The sequence below is a fragment of the Biomphalaria glabrata genome, chromosome 17 (genome assembly GCF_947242115.1).
Source record: "Biomphalaria glabrata chromosome 17, xgBioGlab47.1, whole genome shotgun sequence".
Taxonomy (NCBI): domain Eukaryota; kingdom Metazoa; phylum Mollusca; class Gastropoda; family Planorbidae; genus Biomphalaria; species Biomphalaria glabrata.
Window position 1 is genome coordinate 16,045,527 of NC_074727.1, and position 18,962 is coordinate 16,064,488.

General features: G+C 39.6%; 1 protein-coding gene across 1 annotated transcript; it reads left to right on the forward strand.

Annotated features, from left to right (window-relative positions):
• Positions 1-2,166: 2,166 nt before the first annotated feature.
• LOC129923750 (repetin-like) lies at positions 2,167-12,549 on the forward strand. The gene is made up of 3 exons (XM_056016267.1): positions 2,167-2,221; positions 10,898-11,773; positions 11,858-12,549. The coding sequence occupies exons 1-3, from the start codon at positions 2,167-2,169 to the stop codon at positions 12,547-12,549; spliced, it is 1,623 nt and encodes a 540-aa protein (XP_055872242.1).
• The last annotated feature ends 6,413 nt before the right edge of the window (positions 12,550-18,962 follow it).

Consider the following 18,962-nt stretch of genomic DNA (forward strand, 5'->3'; position numbering starts at 1 on the left):
GGGGATCGCTTTTTAGAGTATTATTCTTTAAAGGGAATGATCCAAATTTGAACTTGTGGGCTAAAGCCTTCTTGGGCTTCTTAAGCTAACGCGGTAACCAGTATGCTAGCGAAGAGTCTATTAACATTGAAGATTGTATAGTTATCTATTGTTTCTATTTCATGTTTGGGTTCACTCAGACAAGCTAAAATAAAGGGGACTAATCAGCTTATATCGCCACATCAGTCAAGTAATATTTCTTTCCCTTGTTTGAGATACCAAACAATATAATTAGTTACCAATAGTTAATAAACTAATTTTTTTCTTCTAAATTGATTCTTGTCTTGTCAGGTCAAAAAAATAATTGTTCACAAAGTTCAGCTTGATCCGAGATTGGGTGTCGGAGAAATAACGTGTACAAACTTTTGGCAAGACAGACACAAACAGACAGAGTGAGTTGATTCAAGCTTTGTATAAAAAAAATCATTCTCCATCAGGATTCGAACTCCCTCTGTTTTGTGTCGTTGAGTCACACATCGACACTATCGATGAGAAGCCTTCGAAAAAAACAAAACAATAACCAACTAAATGACCAGACCAACACACAGGAAAGTGAGCAGATTGTACAGTAACTTGAACGCGCTAACTTCACCTACAGCTTCTGAAGTTCATGACAATCATCTTGTCTAGTGTTGACCTAACTACAGCTTCTGAAGTTCATGGCAATCATCTTGTCTAGTGTTGACCTAACTACAGCTTCTGAAGTTCATGGCAATCATCTTGTCTAGTGTTGACCTAACTACAGCTTCTGAAGTTCATGGCAATCATCTTGTCTAGTGTTGACCTAACTACAGCTTCTGAAGTTCATGGCAATCATCTTGTCTAGTGTTGACCTAACTACAGCTTCTGAAGTTCATGGCAATCATCTTGTCTAGTGTTGACCCATCTAACTACAGCTTCTGAAGTTCATGGCAATCATCTTGTCTAGTGTTGACCCATCTAACTACAGCTTCTGAAGTTCATGGCAATCATCTTGTCTAGTGTTGACCTATCTAACTACAGCTTCTGAAGTTCATGGCAATCATCTTGTCTAGTGTTGACCCATCTAACTACAGCTTCTGAAGTTCATGGCAATCATCTTGTCTAGTGTTGACCCATCTAACTACAGCTTCTGAAGTTCATGGCAATCATCTTGTCTAGTGTTGACCCATCTAACTACAGCTTCTGAAGTTCATGGCAATCATCTTGTCTAGTGTTGACCCATCTAACTACAGCTTCTGAAGTTCATGGCAATCATCTTGTCTAGTGTTGACCCATCTAACTACAGCTTCTGAAGTTCATGGCAATCATTTTGTCTAGTGTTGACCCATCTAACTACAGCTTCTGAAGTTCATGGCAATCATCTTGTCTAGTGTTGACCCATCTAACTACAGCTTCTGAAGTTCATGGCAATCATCTTGTCTAGTGTTGACCTATCTAACTACAACTTCTGAAGTTCATGGCAATCATCTTGTCTAGTGTTGACCCATCTAACTACAGCTTCTGAAGTTCATGGCAATCATCTTGTCTAGTGTTGACCTATCTAACTACAACTTCTGAAGTTCATGGCAATCATCTTGTCTAGTGTTGACCCATCTAACTACAGCTTCTGAAGTTCATGGCAATCATCTTGTCTAGTGTTGACCTATCTAACTAAGACACTTTAAGAAACGTCCGTGTATGGCCTGTGAAAAGGGCGGCAATTGTGCTACCGTAAAAGCCACAGCTGCTTGTTCATCTTGAAGTGTTATTTAGAGATGCGTTTGAATGGCTCGTTTTGAAACACGGTACTGCAAAACAGAAGGGATTACAGCAGCCCAGAAGTAGTGATACAGCAGAACAGAAGAGGGCGGACAGCAGAACAGAAGAGGGCGGACAGCAGAACATAACAGAACGTACAACAAAACAGAAGAGGGCGGACAGCAGAACAGAAGAGGGCGGACAGCAGAACAGAAGAGGACGTACAGCAGAAATGAAGAGAGGGAACAGCAGAACAGAGGAGAAGGTACAGCAGAACAGAGGAGAAGGTACAGCAGAACAGAACAGAACGTACAACAGAACAGAAGAGGGCGGACAGCAGAACAGAAGAGGGCGGACAGCAGAACAGAAGAGGGCGGACAGCAGAACAGAAGAGGACGTACAGCAGAAATGAAGAGAGGGAACAGCAGAACAGAGGAGAAGGTACAGCAGAACAGAGGAGAAGGTACAGCAGAACAGAGGAGAAGGTACAGCAGAACAGAGGAGAAGGTACAGCAGAACAGAAGAGCGGTCGATTGCTACCATCCTACTCTCCCATCCCTTCCCAGGCTTTGTGCATGTCAATAAAATTGTTTGGAGATCACACTGGTAATGGAGTCTAACAAAGACCTTCTGACCCCATTGAGAGAACGCCAACTTTATGCCATATCACGAGATCCTCAGGGCTCGCAAAGACAGGGGACAACACCAGAAGGAAAAAGAAAGTGAAGAAAAAGCGCCGGAAAGACCAAACCAATGTATGGACGGATTCTAGTCAAGAAGAAAGAGGGAAATGAAGAAGGACATCGACAGATCATGTGTGGTGCCCCAGCGGTCAACAGACTATGTCACTATGGGACAGGTGAAGCTGAAGCTGAATTTTACTCTATCTAGAACTATTTGTTAATGTCTTTACAATATATATATATATTTAAAGATTAACATGGTTTCAAACTAAGAATTACATTTACGCTATTTTGATTTGTTAAAAATGTTTAGGGCTCTATAACACTACACTACTATTATATGTCATATTGTCCTATCGTATATGAGCGAGTCTCGATATGGGTGACCTTGAGAAAAGGACTCATCTTCCATCTCCTTGCTCTTACATGGACATAAACTCTAGACCTACCGCATAGAAATTAAATAAAAAAAAAACACTTTTCAAATTGTCTACAACTTTCTAATAGGTCACGCGACGCTCAATAAGTACTTCCGGTTTCCCTTCAATGGTTTTTTTTACAGTTTGGGAAAAAATTTACTGTTGTTGAATGTGCAGTCGCATAGTTTAAGGGATCATCCCTTGTTGACGTTCTCATCAAAAATATTTGCATTCGTCCCCCTCTAGATGTGTGAGTCATATCTTATGTTTCTTCTTGTTTTTTTAACACAAACTTAAACCTTTAAAAATATATAATCTATTATTATCTAAATTGGTTAGTAACGAATCAATATAGGCTATTTTTATTGTTTTAATATTTTTAAAATATTGGCTAACTATTGTTATTTTTTAATTCAGGTCGTTAACCCATGAACTCTGAATCTATTTATTTCCGAGTCTTAAGGTACAACATAATGTTATTTGAATAGCAATCTACATTATGTTCTTTCTCCACACAGTTGCCTAATATTTAAACCCTCAGATAAAAGAGTGGCTTAGAAAAGCGACGTCCTAAATGGATGCTACCTAATTGTTTGTTAACTGCTGGAAGTTTCAAGCTTACATTAAATATGGGTGTGGTCAGTATATTTGGAGTTTTTTTTTTTTTTTTTTTTTTTCTATTCTCGCTTTTTTTATAATGTGGAAAAAAAGGAAATAAAAGGGAAATACACTATTGAGGGACAAAATTAATAGGTTTTCGTTCAGCAGTTAAGTACTTAGGCAGATATATACAACAAGCTAAATTCATCTTATATGTACAGACGAAATACCATTCATTTATTCATCTATTAATTAAGAGATCTCTGAAACCGCAGAACGGATTTGCTTGAAATTTTGTTCACAGGTTCTTCTTACATCTTAGGTGCTCGATGGACTTGCAATCATAGCGTGTGAATTTGCAACAAAAAAAAATCCTGCTAGCTTTGTATTAAACCTGTGTATTTAATTTTCGGTATTTCTCAATTTGGCCGTATTATATTTTTTTTTTAGAAATCTACTATATAAAGTGTCTTATCTTGTAAATAACATACGTTCCTTCAATGTAGAATATATCAATACGTACCAATGTGTATCTAGTCACTGGTTTTACTGGCGGATTCAGGCAACCCATTCCATGCTCTTAATGCACTGGGGAAGAAGTAGCACTTGGAGAATTCGTCACAGCGTATAGAAAAAAGAGATGTGCCGAATGTTTAATTCGACCAGTAGCACTGAGACGGGGGTTCAGCTGAAAGGTTTCGCTTATTAGGCCATCTGGTGGGTTTATTTTTTTATTATTTTTTTTTACATGAGCGGGAAACAAAGTTCTTAAGAATGTTTAGTGAACATCTATCTGAAAGTATACATGACGTCACGTTGGCAGTCAGCAAGAATTATCTTACTCAGATCTGCGCATAATTGTTAACTTTGTCATCATACTTTGTGGTTAAATACCATTATTATTATTATTATTATTATTATTATTATTATTATTATGTTAGAAACAAACGAGTAGTCATTCTCTGGCGCTGCCAGGGTCGAGTTTCGCTAAAGAGAAACAAAATTCATCGTAGTCCCTTTAACAGTTTCCACTGAGGAATTTTCTGGTGATGTGGCAGGTCTGCAGCAGTACCGCCCTCTGACAGGCAACGAAGATGTTCCTAGGAATGTTAAGGGCCTTGAAGGTGCCTGTGAGGTCAGTTGTTATTATCCCCTCGGTTGATATAACAATGGGGTATATTGTTATTTTGGACAATTTCCATATTATTATTATTATTATCTTGCTCTTGTCCTGCCAGAAAAGAGCTACGTTAAAGGGAAATAGAATTCATTGGAATGCATATGACGTCGTCCAATAAAGACTCTAATGACGTGGCAGCTCTGAAGCAGTTCTGACCGTTACTCGAAAATGTCTGCGAGCTTAAACCTTGTCACGCGATAGCTCTGCAATGTTACTATATCCAATGCGACTTCTTTTGTCGCTTGTCATTCAATTGTAGATTTGGTTAATAGAAGCAGCCCCTGTATTGTCTATAAATATAGACCTACTATTATCCCACGATGACCAGCAAGTAAACGCAAGTTAAAAATCTATGGCCATATTACAAGGTCCTTGGGTCTCGCAAAGGAGAGATTGCTGTGATTAACTTTTAGTGTCAAAATCGCAATGATATAGAATGAAGTAAATGCTGGGTTGTTGTTTTCTTCTAAGTTTTAATCCTTTTTTTTTAGCAACAACAATAAAAACATTAACAGTTTCAGATTTGTAATTGAATATATCTTGAATATACTAGTCAACGACGCCGGCCATAGCAGGGTTGACAAATGACGAATTTAAATACAAACGTTCAATGCAACAATAAAACATTGTGGTCAAATAAAAGTGTGAATCTTTCAAACTTCGCTACTAACTGTACAAATAGAGCCGACCAATGCGCTTCGCAGAACTTAGGGGCTATACACAGTTCCTGTTAGATGCCTTTTGATCGATGCCGCCTCAAAGACCGCGGCGTTAACCTGAGCGATAACAATTGGTCTAGAAGACAATTTATACCACTGGCCACTCGCTACAGTCCAGTTAGGGTCAGCTGTAGTGTGTTAGCGGTCAATTAGCGGACGTTTCGGCAACAGTAGAGATCCAGGCTACTTCTTCAAAAAGTTTTAAAAACAAATGATTCACTTCGAACTTCTAATGGGCCGAATACAGACGGTGAAAAAAACACATTTGGGCCAATGCAGTAGTTTTAAGCTTGTTTTACATTTAAAGTATCATTTTTGGACGCGTTAAAAATCCCGTTCGCTCCCTTTTCACCATCTTCTCATTTGAATATTAAAAGTTCCCTTTTCAGACTTTGCGATCTATTGGGCAGATAGGTTTCTGTCTGTCTGATGATCTGTTTCTGTGGCAAACGGTTAACGACGGTGTCATGTGGCCAGCACAACGATCAACCGCCTTTTCCTTTCCCCAACTAGTGTCAGGTAACCATTAGAGCCGGATGGACTCAGATCCCGAAATTAAAAAATACCAATCTTCACCAGGATTCGAACCCGAGACTCCCAGTTCGAAAGCTAAACGCTTTATCGCTCATGTGAATATTACTCCAGGATTAACGTAACATAACTTTGTATTCGTTTTGAAAACAATGAGGTCTGGAGCAAAATACAAAATGGAAATAGTACTTCGGTTCTTGTCATAACAGAAAGATATGGTCTAATTTTCAAGAAGCTAGCAGATCAATACTAGCGATATATTAATGAGTCTAGGTTTTTCAATCAAAACACCAGCCCGACATATTAAAACACACACAAACACACACACACACATTAATCAATTAATTACGATATGATAAGATAAACTTTTTTTTTTTGTATTGATTTGTGTGTTTTCATCGACAATGAATAATTGTGCAAAGTTTCAGCTTGGTCCGAGAATAGGAAGTGGCAGAAACAATGTGTATCCATGACGAGAGTGCCCCTGACAGCTACTCCAACTAAACTCTGTAGAGACAAATCTTGAGAAAAGCTCCAAAACTTTCTTTTAATCAAAATAAACTTGACCCTTTTTTTTTCCACAAATATTTTTAAAAAATTATTTCATCATAGGTATATGGCGTAGTATGCACAGTAAATAAAGTATTCAGACAGTCTACTTCTACATTCTTTTACTTTCGCATTACAGTAGACGCACATGGGTTGTCTTTCTTTTACTCCCCCCCCCATCTATTCTACTCAGAGGTTACATCAGAATTCACCAACCTATACAAGCAAGCCAATGTATGCTACAGTTAAGTCATTTATTAAGATATTTTATTTCAGTGGCCACTTTATTGTGTAATTCAAAATAGTCCAATTGATCGGACCTACTGAAGAGTCACCCCGGCACCGCCCGGTACAAGTCTCAGCCCGACACTAGACTCTAACAACAATAGTGTAGTGGTGTATAAACTAGATCTATCATCAACTCTTGTCAACAATGATTAAGTCTGTAGTGGCCAGAAACGGAAATATTGGCTGATTACTAACACGTGAAACAGAGGAGGGTACAGAGTTCACATCCGGTCTGTACACATCTTTCGGAACTCTTCTGCTTGTTTTGTTTTTTTTTTTTGTTTTTTTTTCTCACACATCGTATTGTGCTCACGTTTTTTTAAATAAATATTTTAGTTGTCTGCTACGAATTTATGATGGCTACCATGTTTAATGATAGGGCTACTTGACTTGAGCGGCCGTCTCCGTTTGAGAGAGTGAGTTTTTTTTTTCTAAATTAGTGTGCATGGGCGGGAAAGGATGGCGGTTGTAAGTTACGCTTAAAAATGTTGTGTTTTTTTTTATGTGAATTTTCCCGTTTGCAATTTCAGGAGTTAATTATTGAAGTGGGTTGACATGTTTCTCGGGTGGATGGCCGTGAGACTTGCACTTCGTCAAGTGAATATAAGGGGCCGGATTGACACCCACTACAGACGTTTCGCAAGAGTCTGTGGGATCTTTGTACAAGGGCTTCCGTCGTGGTGCCGTCTTTCATAGAAACCTGTGGAACCCGGCCTGTGGTGACTTCATTTAACACTGTATGCTAACGTTTCGAGGGCCCGGGTAACACCGCGCCACAAGCCTGATATGATTTGCGGGTAGTAGCTTGAGCATCACTGCTTTCACTGTTTATATATATATATATATATATTATTTTTACAAAGCTTATTAAGCTCATTTCTGTCAATCTGTCTGGATAGAATCTTGAACAAGTTATTTCTTCCATTCTCGGATCAAGTTGAAACTTTGCACAATTATTCGTTGTCAATGAAAACACATGAATTAAAAAAAAAAACCATTAAGTGTAATTAATTTGTCGTAATTATTCTTGTTTTATATAGAGAAGTACTAAGCTATGGGTAGATGTCTTGTGTTGAAAATTAGGTCTTTCGCTAAAAAATTTAAACTATAGACTTTGTTTTAGACTGTAAAATCTTCTATTTTTTTTTATAGGTACTTCCATAGCTCAGTGTTTAACTAATCGGTCTTCCACCATGAAGGCAAGAGACCCCGAGTTTTAATTCAGAATCGAGCAGCTTTTTAAAAATAGCTTTAAACCAGCAGTTTCTCCCAGAGAGCCTCTAACCAACTGCACACGTTTCGTATTGATAGTTTATTGTATTGAAAATGAATTACATGGTTGGTTCAAAATAATTGATGGAAGTTTACTCAAAATAAGCTTTGTTTTTAAAAATATATGTATGTATGTATGTATGTATGTATGTATGTATGTATGTATGTATGTATGTATGTATGTATGTATGTATATATATATGTATGTATGTATGTATGTATGTATGTATGTATGTATGTATGTATGTATGTATGTATGTATGTATGTATGTATGTATATATATATATGTATGTATGTATGTATGTATGTATGTATGTATGTATGTATGTATGTATGTATGTATGTATGTATGTATATGTATGTATGTATGTATGTATGTATGTATGTATGTATGTATGTATGTATGTATGTATGTATGTATGTACGTATGTAAGTAATTAAGTAAGTAGGCCTATGTATGTAAGTATGTATTTAAGTATGTATGTATGTATGTGTGTGTGTATGTATGTATGTATGTATGTATGTATGTATGTATGTATGTATGTATGTATGTATGTATGTATGTATGTATGTATGTATGTATGTATGTGTGTATGTGTGTGTGTGTGTTTCTTTTCTTCTGTCTCGAAATAAAGACACCCAGATGAATTTCTGGTTTCGGTTTCTTACTGAATTGGGACAGAATCTGCTTTGACTAAACAATCTGATTCAGGAGCGGTAAACTGCCACGATGCCTGCGTGAGAATCTGTTTTAGGGCAATCGATTAGTGTTAGGGCAACTGTCTTCTTCTTTTTCTCTCTCTAAGGCCACCTCAGTCCTTTTGGTCTCGGCGAGGGTCGTACACACAAGCCTGTCTCCAGGTATGTAACAAGTGTCTTTGCAGACACATAAAGTTAACAGAATAATTATATAAATGGAAACAGCTTTTGTGTGGTTGGATCCGTAACAGTAAATTTGGATAGCTTGGCTTTTAGGGTTCAACTAAACATTTAAGAAAAGATTCAAATTCCCTAAATGTTCTGAAAACCAACTTGTGAAATAAATTTTCTAAAAATTAGAATATTAGTAGAAGAGTAGGGGGAAATGACGCTGTCCATCCTGGCCACTTGCCACTTAACTGCCTTCTTCTGGTCAGGTTTTTTAAGTGCTGAAAACTAACATTGTTTAGCCACTTCAAACCAAAATAAGCACTTTGATGGCTAATACAATTACTTTTTTAGGCTTTTTTTAAATGTGATTTTTGTGTGTAGGTCACCGAAACCTAAAAAAAAGTATTCTGTCCAAATAGATACACATATTTACTGCCCTGTCCTTGCGAGCAGCACACTTTTTTAAGAAAATTCTAGCAAAAGCGAGAAAAAAATATGGTATGAATCATGCCCTACTTTATCAAAGCAATATTAATCATCATTTGTAACTGGCCAATAACTCCTTACGTTGACCACATCTCCAACGAAGTAGGACATTAAGAGATTGCCAAGGTTTGCAAACACTTTCTATGGGGCTGGTTCGGTTCTACAATGAATAGACGTAAAAAATGTCATGCGGGCCGCGAGGTTTAAAAAGCCGGTGTAAGGACGGCCGCCCCAATTCTCTGTCGTTTTACAAACTGATAAATATTGTGATCATTTTGATATAACGGTAGCGACACTATAAACAAAAGTAACAACTTTGAGCGGTGGATCACACGGCACGTGCGTCGTTGAAGAGCGCAGCCAGTTGTGTGAATGTAGAATCGTAATCGTATGTATACAGGGCCGGAATTATAGGAAGGCAGGCGGCCCACGGAACTCTTTAAAAAAACACATCACAAACTCAAAAATATACATTTCTTTTGGACTAAAATATGCCTATTAAATTATTCCTGTAAAAGGGAAATGCTATTAAATGTACAAGGACTCTATTTCCTTCTTCTAAAATATGACATGCTTTTAGATAGAAGTATTACTATTAAAAAGTGAATTTTTATCAAAGCTTTAAAAAATGTGTAGGGGGCTTCAAGACACAATCCAGTTACTTGTTTTAAGTATATCGCTGTAGAGATGCCAGCATTTATTTTTCTCTGTCTCCCAGTTGCATTACATGAGAGGAAATAACCGAGACCCGTCACATATTAGAGAGGGGAGTTGAATGGTGGACAATAACGAAATAGGTATCTAATTTAAAAAAAAAAAAAGATAATTATAGCTTATCAGTGTTTCACAACCAGTGTTCCGTTACGGAAAGAGCTTGGGAAACACTGGCCTATATGTTAATGTTAAAGATCTGAAGTTGTGTTAATACTTGTTATATTTGAGCTACATCCCTTCGTCGTTGTTAGTTATGTGTCCCTTATGAAAAAAACAGTTTTGCCCAAGATGGCGTCGTATGTTACATAAATTAAATGTGTACGCCCAAATTCTACATTTGTTGTTTTGATGTTTCAATACTAATGCACAGGTTGTAGCTCCAACAAGCTCAGCCCTGTAAGAATGTTTACTAACTCCATACACACATTGGAATAACAGCTTGAAATCCTCTTTTATTCAATCACCTTCCCCGAAATAAAAAGTCACAAAACAACAACAACAACAGCAACAACAAAACTATAAATACTTTGCCTCTATATGCCAGCCCCCCAAAAAATTATTATTAAGTTAATTCGTCCCAACATAAAAATTCTTTTTCTTAGTGAAAGCTGAGATTATAATAATAACGCTTTACTTCGAGTCCGAAGATAAGGGTGGAGTGCAGTTTGTTTCTAAAACATTTTTCCCAGCCTGTGCTCATTATTTTTAAAGTGATGATTGACTTGCGCAGGCCAATACCACGCTTTACATTAAATGTCTCAATGACACACAAGTCTGAGACGTGAACAACAGATAACTGTAGCTTTTATTTCGGAGTTTCCATCTAGACTGGCTGCCGAGTACCCAACAAGGCTATAGAGAGCCCAGGCTGCCGAGTACCCAACAAGGCTATAGAGAGCCCAGGCTGCCGAGTACCCAACAAGGCTATAGAGAGCCCAGGCTGCCGAGTACCCAACAAGGCTATAGAGAGCCCAGGCTACCAAGTACCCAACAAGGCTATAGAGAGCCCAGGCTACCGAGTACCCAACAAGGCTATAGAGAGCCCAGGCTGTTGAGTACCCAACAAGGCTATAGAGAGCCCAGGCTGCCGAGTACCCAACAAGGCTATAGAGAGCCCAGGCTACCGAGTACCCAACAAGGCTATAGAGAGCCCAGGCTACCGAGTACCCAACAAGGCTATAGAGAGCCCAGGCTGTTGAGTACCCAACAAGGCTATAGAGAGCCCAGGCTGCCAAGTACCCAACAAGGCTATAGAGAGCCCAGGCTGCCAAGTACCCAACAAGGCTATAGAGAGCCCAGGCTGCCAAGTACCCAACAAGGCTATAGAGAGCCCAGGCTGCCAAGTACCCAACAAGGCTATAGAGAGCCCAGGCTGCCAAGTACCCAACAAGGCTATACAGAGCCCAGGCTATTGAGTACCCAACAAGGCTATAGAGAGCCCAGGCTGTTGAGTACCCAACAAGGCTATAGAGAGCCCAGGCTGTTGAGTACCCAACAAGGCTATAGAGAGCCCAGGCTGTTGAGTACCCAACAAGGCTATAGAGAGCCCAGGCTGTTGAGTACCCAACAAGGCTATAGAGAGCCCAGGCTGCCAAGTACCCAACAAGGCTATACAGAGCCCAGGCTATTGAGTACCCAACAAGGCTATAGAGAGCCCAGGCTGTTGAGTACCCAACAAGGCTATAGAGAGCCCAGGCTGCCAAGTACCCAACAAGGCTAAAGAGAGCCCAGGCTGCCAAGTACCCAACAAGGCTATAGAGAGCCCAGGCTGTCAAGTACCCAACAAGGCTATAGAGAGCCCAGGCTGCCAAGTACCCAACAAGGCTATAGAGAGCCCAGGCTGCCAAGTACCCAACAAGGCTATAGAGAGCCCAGGCTGTTGAGTACCCAACAAGGCTATAGAGAGCCCAGGCTGTTGAGTACCCAACAAGGCTATAGAGAGCCCAGGCTGTTGAGTACCCAACAAGGCTATAGAGAGCCCAGGCTGCCAAGTACCCAACAAGGCTATACAGAGCCCAGGCTATTGAGTACCCAACAAGGCTATAGAGAGCCCAGGCTGTTGAGTACCCAACAAGGCTATAGAGAGCCCAGGCTGTTGAGTACCCAACAAGGCTATAGAGAGCCCAGGCTGTTGAGTACCCAACAAGGCTATAGAGAGTCCAGGCTGCCGAGTACCCAACAAGGCTATAGAGAGCCCAGGCTGCCAAGTACCCAACAAGGGTATACAGAGCCCACGCTGTTGAGTACCCAACAAGGCTATAGAGAGCCCAGGCTGTTGAGTACCCAACAAGGCTATACAGAGCCCAGGCTGTTGAGTACCCAACAAGGCTATAGAGAGCCCAGGCTGTTGAGTACCCAACAAGGCTATACAGAGCCCAGGCTGTTGAGTACCCAACAAGGCTATAGAGAGCCCAGGCTGCCAAGTACCCACTCTGTTCCCCCCTCCCTAAAAAAATGTGGCATCATGCCTTCACCATAGAAATAATATTTAGGATTCCACGATGGCGTTACGCTGCGTTCTGCCTTACTGTACATAGTAAGGATTTCATTAAATATGCACCTTATTTTACGTTTGATTTTCTGCTTCTGTGTATTTTAGTACACATTGAACCAAAACAATTGTGCATTTCTTTCAACATTTCGTAACAATTATATGTACAACCATAGAACATAGAATCACTCAAATAATCTTTATCTTATCTTACATAATACTGTGCCCTTTCGCGACGTGGCGAAGTTTACCACGGATTCGATGTTTCGCGGGTTTCATAGTATGAATGTCAACTAGTTATCAGGATATTCTCCTCTCTGTTTCCACTTTCAATAAAACGGCCATCATTTTAACGCCCCATAACATAGACGGTGAATTCTATTATCTTTTGTGTTGAATTGGAAATGCTCACTTTATAACGCCCCCCCCCCCTTTTCACACCCAGACACATAATTTTGACCAGTGAATTCTAATATCACTAATTATCTGTAATTAATATGCACAATTAGATTAAGACATAATTTGGGGACCCCCCCTCAAGTGGGGGCCCAGGGGGGAATTTCATATCCCCCCACTCCATCCTAGCTACGCCACTGCGCGGGTGGACCTTGAAGGAAGCAGTTTTAAAAAGTGGGGAAACACTGTACTACAGAAAGTTTCGTAAAGTATACAGTTACTAAAATCGACACACACACACGCGCGCGCATGCACTCAAATAAAAAACTTAAATTGAAACACCGCCCTAAAAGAAGAAAAAAAAAAACAAGTAAAAGGGCATGGTGACCTAGTGGAAAAGCGCTCGCCAGGAATCTCAAGGAGTTTCTTGTTCAAATCCTGGTGAATAATGGAATGTTGGATTGGATTAAAAGGAGCCCTTGAGTTCCACCCTACTCTAACAGGTACTACGTTGGGGAAGTAAAAGTGATTGGATGGCCACACAACACCCTCGTTAACCGTTGACAAAGAAACAGATCGTTAACCATAGACGCAGATGTTGACCACAGAGACAGATCGTTGACCATAGGAACAGATCGTTGACCATAGACGCAGATGTTGACCACAGAGACAGATCGTTGATTATAGAAACTGTTGTTGACCATAGAAACAGATCGTTGGCCATAGAAACAGATCGTTGGCCATAGAAACAGATCGTTGACAATAGAAACAGATCGTTGGCCATAGAAACAGATCGTTGACCATAGAAACAGAGCGTTGACCATAGAAACAGATCGTTGGCCATAGAAACAGATCGTTGGCTATAGAAACAGATCGTTGACCATAGAAACTGATCGTTGACCATAGAAACAGATCGTTGAACATAGAAACAGAGCGTTGACCATAGAAACAGATCGTTGGCCATAGAAACAGATCGTTGGCTATAGAAACAGATCGTTGACCATAGAAACTGATCGTTGACCATAGAAACAGATCGTTGGCTATAGAAACAGATCGTTGACCATAGAAACTGATCGTTGACCATAGAAACAGATCGTTGGCCATAGAAACAGAGCGTTGACCATAGAAACAGATCGTTGAACATAGAAACATATCGTTGACCATAGAAACTGATCATTGACCATAGAAACAGATCGTTGACCGTAGATCGCATGGTCTTTACTTGTACTTTTACTATACTAGTATATATATATATATATATCTTTATAATATGCTTCACCATTAGTCATTCACTCACTGTTATATCATACATACCACGTTTCAATGTATGCCATATATGTAGCATGACACGCGCCAGGAAACTAGGTCAAAAACCTGGCTACCCAGAACAATTTCGTAGATGCGCTTTGTGTGTCGATTTCTGAGAAAAATCCACTCCTACTATCCCCCCCCCCCCCCAATTTTTTTTAATGGCAGTCATAATCGTCAATTAAAAAATGAAATTGGAAACAAAAAAAACAAAAAAAAAAAAAACTAATCTGTTCTATCCAGTCAGTGTAATATTTAGGCTTGTAGATTTTACATTTGAAATTTTTTTTTTCATCATTTTGTATGTACAGCGCCAAAATTTCTTTGTTCTTAGGTACTTGACAACAGAACGACAAAACACTTTAGAAATAATTGTTTTAAAAAACAAGTTAGAAAATCACTCTACAAAAAACAAAAAAAAAAAAAAAATTAAATAAATCCAAAAATGCTGGAGTTATTTAAAGAGATTTTGTCCTTGATCTTTACCATCCCCTCCCCTTTACATTCTCCACTCAAATACGTTTTTTAAAAGGTGTCCAGAAGTCTACATTTAAAGTCAACGGTATAATAGGCGTGACTTCAACTTTTTTAAAACAATTTGTTTCTCTATGAAGCCGATGGTCTGTCAATTCTTTTTGGTTACTCCACAGGGCATACGCTCTATTTCTACTATTTCTAAATGAATTTATGATGTTGTTATGGAGTGTGTGCCTCCATGGTGGTAAGAGGCCAGCCATGCAGTGTGTGCCTCCATGGTGGTAAGAGGCCAGCCATGCAGTGTGTGCCTCCATGGTGGTAAGAGGCCAGCCATGCAGTGTGTGCCTCCATGGTGGTAAGAGGCCAGCCATGCAGTGTATGCCTCCATGGTGGTAAGAGGCCAGCCATGCAGTGTGTGCCTCCATGGTGGTAAGAGGCCAGCCATGCAGTGTGTGCCTCCATGGTGGTAAGAGGCCAGCCATGCAGTGTATGCCTCCATGGTGGTAAGAGGCCAGCCATGCAGTGTGTGCCTCCATGGTGGTAAGAGGCCAGCCATGCAGTGTGTGCCTCCATGGTGGTAAGAGGCCAGCCATGCAGTGTGAATGATGCAAGATGCCCGGCAGTGTCTTCATCTGTCTTGTGTAGGACAGACAACTCTACATTGCCAGAGTGAAAAGACGTGTATTTGTTTTGTAGTGGGTTGGATAGTGTTCAAAATGACCTTTTAATATTATGACTAAAGTCTACTAAATTTTTATTTCATATCATCTCAAGGTGAATTTGTTTATATTGTAATCAAACTTATAAATAATATTGTTAACAAAAGAAGTTACTCCAAGTAATTCAAACTTTACAAGTCACAAATAGAACATGCCTATAGCGGTTATATGTCTACCATCAGTTTGGTGCTACAAGTCACAAATAGAACATGCCTATAGCGGTATATATGTCTACCATCAGTTTGGTGCTACAAGTCGCGGACTGTCGAAAACATCCGCTTCTGTGGCCCACGATTTTACGAGCGTGTAATGTGGCCAACATAGCGACACAACTTATGTCAGGTGCCCATTAGAGTTGGACGGAGTCGTCACCGAGATTCGAACCCGAGACCTTCTACCACTCAACCACCAAGCCCCCTATTGCGAATCTATATCTTGGAATTTCGGACTTAACTGCAGAATCAGACAGAAAGATCATAGCCATGGAATAGATATGCTAGAGAAAGATAATATGTATCACATACGAAGACCTCATTAGAAACATGGGAATTCTATAGAACCTGGATCAGATTGGTGATTGGGGCCCAATGATTCTTCTGAACACTGTTTAAAAAAAAAGATAAGATTATAAGACTGTTCTGCAGGGAACAGTACCAGGGAAAAGAAGGAGAAGCAGACAAAATAAGTGATGCGAGACAACAGGCTTTTTATCGGCCTTGTCTATGGAAGAGACTCTAATCCTGGCGAAAGACAAAAAGAAATGGTGGAGAGATACGGTGGACAGATCATGTGTGATGTCTCAAGAATCCTACATACTAAGTGACAGGCGAAGAAAGACAAAGTCACATTGTTATATATATAAATATATACGTATGTGTGTATACTCTAAATATCCAATGAGAATGTAAAGAACAACTAAGATTTTGTTGTGGGCGGGATAAGGGGGGTGGAGGACAAGTAAATGTGATACTAGAATTTAATGGCCAAAAGCATATTTTTCGGTTTTGGGGAGGGGGGAGCGTTTTAAAGTGGGTCTTTCCAAATGAAGTCAAAAGTCTATGTCGGAGAAATCACGATGTACAGGGTAAAAAAAAAAATAACGAAAATGTGTGTTCTAGAAAAAGAAAGAGATAGAGAGAGAGAAGAAAAGAGAAAGATGACCGGCCGTATAATTTCATTGTAACACATACACTAATTTATGAGCTACAGAGTATATTAAAGGGGGGTCATAAAATATGGCCCTTATATTTACGTTTAAAAAAAAAAAGGAGGTTATGTTCGGCCAGATTTATTTATACAATAAAAAGCCTGGGCACAAATCAACAGGCGTAGCCGGTGTGTACTGCTAGTCACATTATAAAGCAAACACACTGTGACTGTAAATGCTAAATAAAAATATTATCTCGTCTGGCGGCTCACTCACAAAGGTCCTGCGCATGCGTGAGTGTGGCAGAGCACCAAGGGGAATACATGGGGAATTCCCTTCTTTAGAATCAAAGAAATTAGATATTACACGCGCTCTTTCTACTATATAATAATCATAAAATGGTTTAAAATGACTGAAATTAAGGGCATTTAATTTAAGAAATTGATTGATCCTCCCCCCCCCCCTCCCACCAATTTGTCTTGCCCCATGCTGTAGCTTAGTTTGCCTATAGGTAAATCCATCAATGGTTGGAGGACTTTGGTGGTTGAATGGCTTAAAATAGTTGAAGAGCTAACATGGTTGGAGAGCTTATGACGTTGGGGGGGTTCATGCAGTTAAATGGCTAATGTGGCTGTCAAAAAATGTGGTTGCTGAGCTAATGTGGTTGCAGAGCTGTGGTTGGAGCCTTGGCAGTTGAAAGGCTAATGTGATCACATAGCTAATGTAGTAGCAGGGCTAAAGAGGCCGCAGAGCTAATGTGGTTGCAGAGCTAATGTATTTACAGAGCAAACCTTGTAGCATGGCTAATGTGGTTTCGGGGCTAATGTGATGGGAAGGCTATCGAATTAGCAGATTTAATGTGATTGCAGAGATAATGGGCTCGGAGGGACAACGTAGGCACACAGCTAATGTGGTTGCAGGTCCAATGGGGTTGCAGGTCCAAAGGGGTTGCATTGCTAATGTGATGGGAGGGCTTAGGAAGTCCAATGGGTAGAGTGGTTGGAGGGCTGATGGGGTCGTGCAATTAAACTATCTCAAAAATATTTAGGGACAAACTTCCATGAACACTAACCCTCCTGAATCCAATAGTGGTCACGTGGTCTTTCAGTGTGAGTCATAATAAGAGTTGTAGTGCAGAGATGGGGGGGGGGGGGGGAAGCGCAATTTAAACAAAAAGAAAAAATTAAAGCGTGGCGCGTGAAACAAACAAAAACAAATCTGCACTCCAACTATTCTATGTTGACCTGACCTCAAAAATGACCTTGTCCTTGAAACAATGACCCTATTAACTTTCCGTTTTTTTTTTGTTTTGAGTGGATGACGAAACCAGGAACACCTTCCGCAATCCCAACCATCCCTCACCCGTCCCTCATTAACATAATATATTCCAACAATGGTTCACTAAGTCCAGGCGTCCACGCATCTCCATGACAACAACAACCAAAAAAAAAAAGACTGTCCTGTCAAAGTAAAATCGTTTATTACAAAAGAAGCTTCTTAAAAGGATGTCTCGTGATGAAGCAGGTACAAAGAGACTTTTTACCAAAAGGCTAGTGGGTGAGGGGGGGGGGGCTACATAAAAGTAACCAAATTTGTATCCATCGGCAACGCCCAAATTCCATGAAAAATGATTTACTGTTCTGATTGTTCTGGGTTTTTTTTTCTTTCTGTTTGTACGCCCTTCCCACTTCCCCAACGTGTGTGCATGCAACCCGCAACAATAGAAATACATTGATTGAGCTCGTGTCTTTTCTTACCCTTAACAAGTGTAAGTTGTTACCTTTCAACAATTGTAAGTTGTTACCTTTCAACAATTGTAAGTTGTTACCTTTCAACAATTGTAAGTTGTTACCTTTCAACAATTGTAAGTTGTTACCTTTCAACAAGTGTAAGTTGTTACCTTTCAACAAGTGTAAGTTGTTACCTTTCAACAAGTGTAAGTTGTTACCTTTCAACAAGTGTAAGTTGTTACCTTTCAACAAGTGTAAGTTGTTACCTTTCAACAAGTGTAAGTTGTTACCTTTCAACAAGTGTAAGTTGTTACCTTTCAACAAGTGTAAGTTGTTACCTTTCAACAAGTGTAAGTTGTTACCTTTCAACAATTGTAAGTTGTTACCTTTCAACAAGTGTAAGTTGTTACCTTTCAACAAGTGTAAGTTGTTACCTTTCAACAAGTGTAAGTTGTTACCTTTCAACAATTATATTTGGTTACCTTTCAACAAGTGTATTTGGTTACCTTTCAACAAGTGTATTAGGTTACCTTTCAACAATTATATTTGGTTACCTTTCAACAAGTGTATTAGGTTACCTTTCAACAAGTGTATTAGGTTACCTTTCAACAATTGTATTTGGTT

Bases quoted from the DNA above. Each gene is read 5' to 3' on its own strand.
- LOC129923750 (XM_056016267.1), top strand. From the start codon at position 2,167: ATGAAGAGAGGGAACAGCAGAACAGAGGAGAAGGTACAGCAGAACAGA. The intron at 2,222-10,897 runs GTACAGCAGAAC...GTTTCCATCTAG, and splicing joins ACAGCAGAACAGAGGAGAAG to ACTGGCTGCCGAGTACCCAA. The intron at 11,774-11,857 runs GTACCCAACAAG...GTACCCAACAAG, and splicing joins TAGAGAGCCCAGGCTGCCAA to GCTATAGAGAGCCCAGGCTG.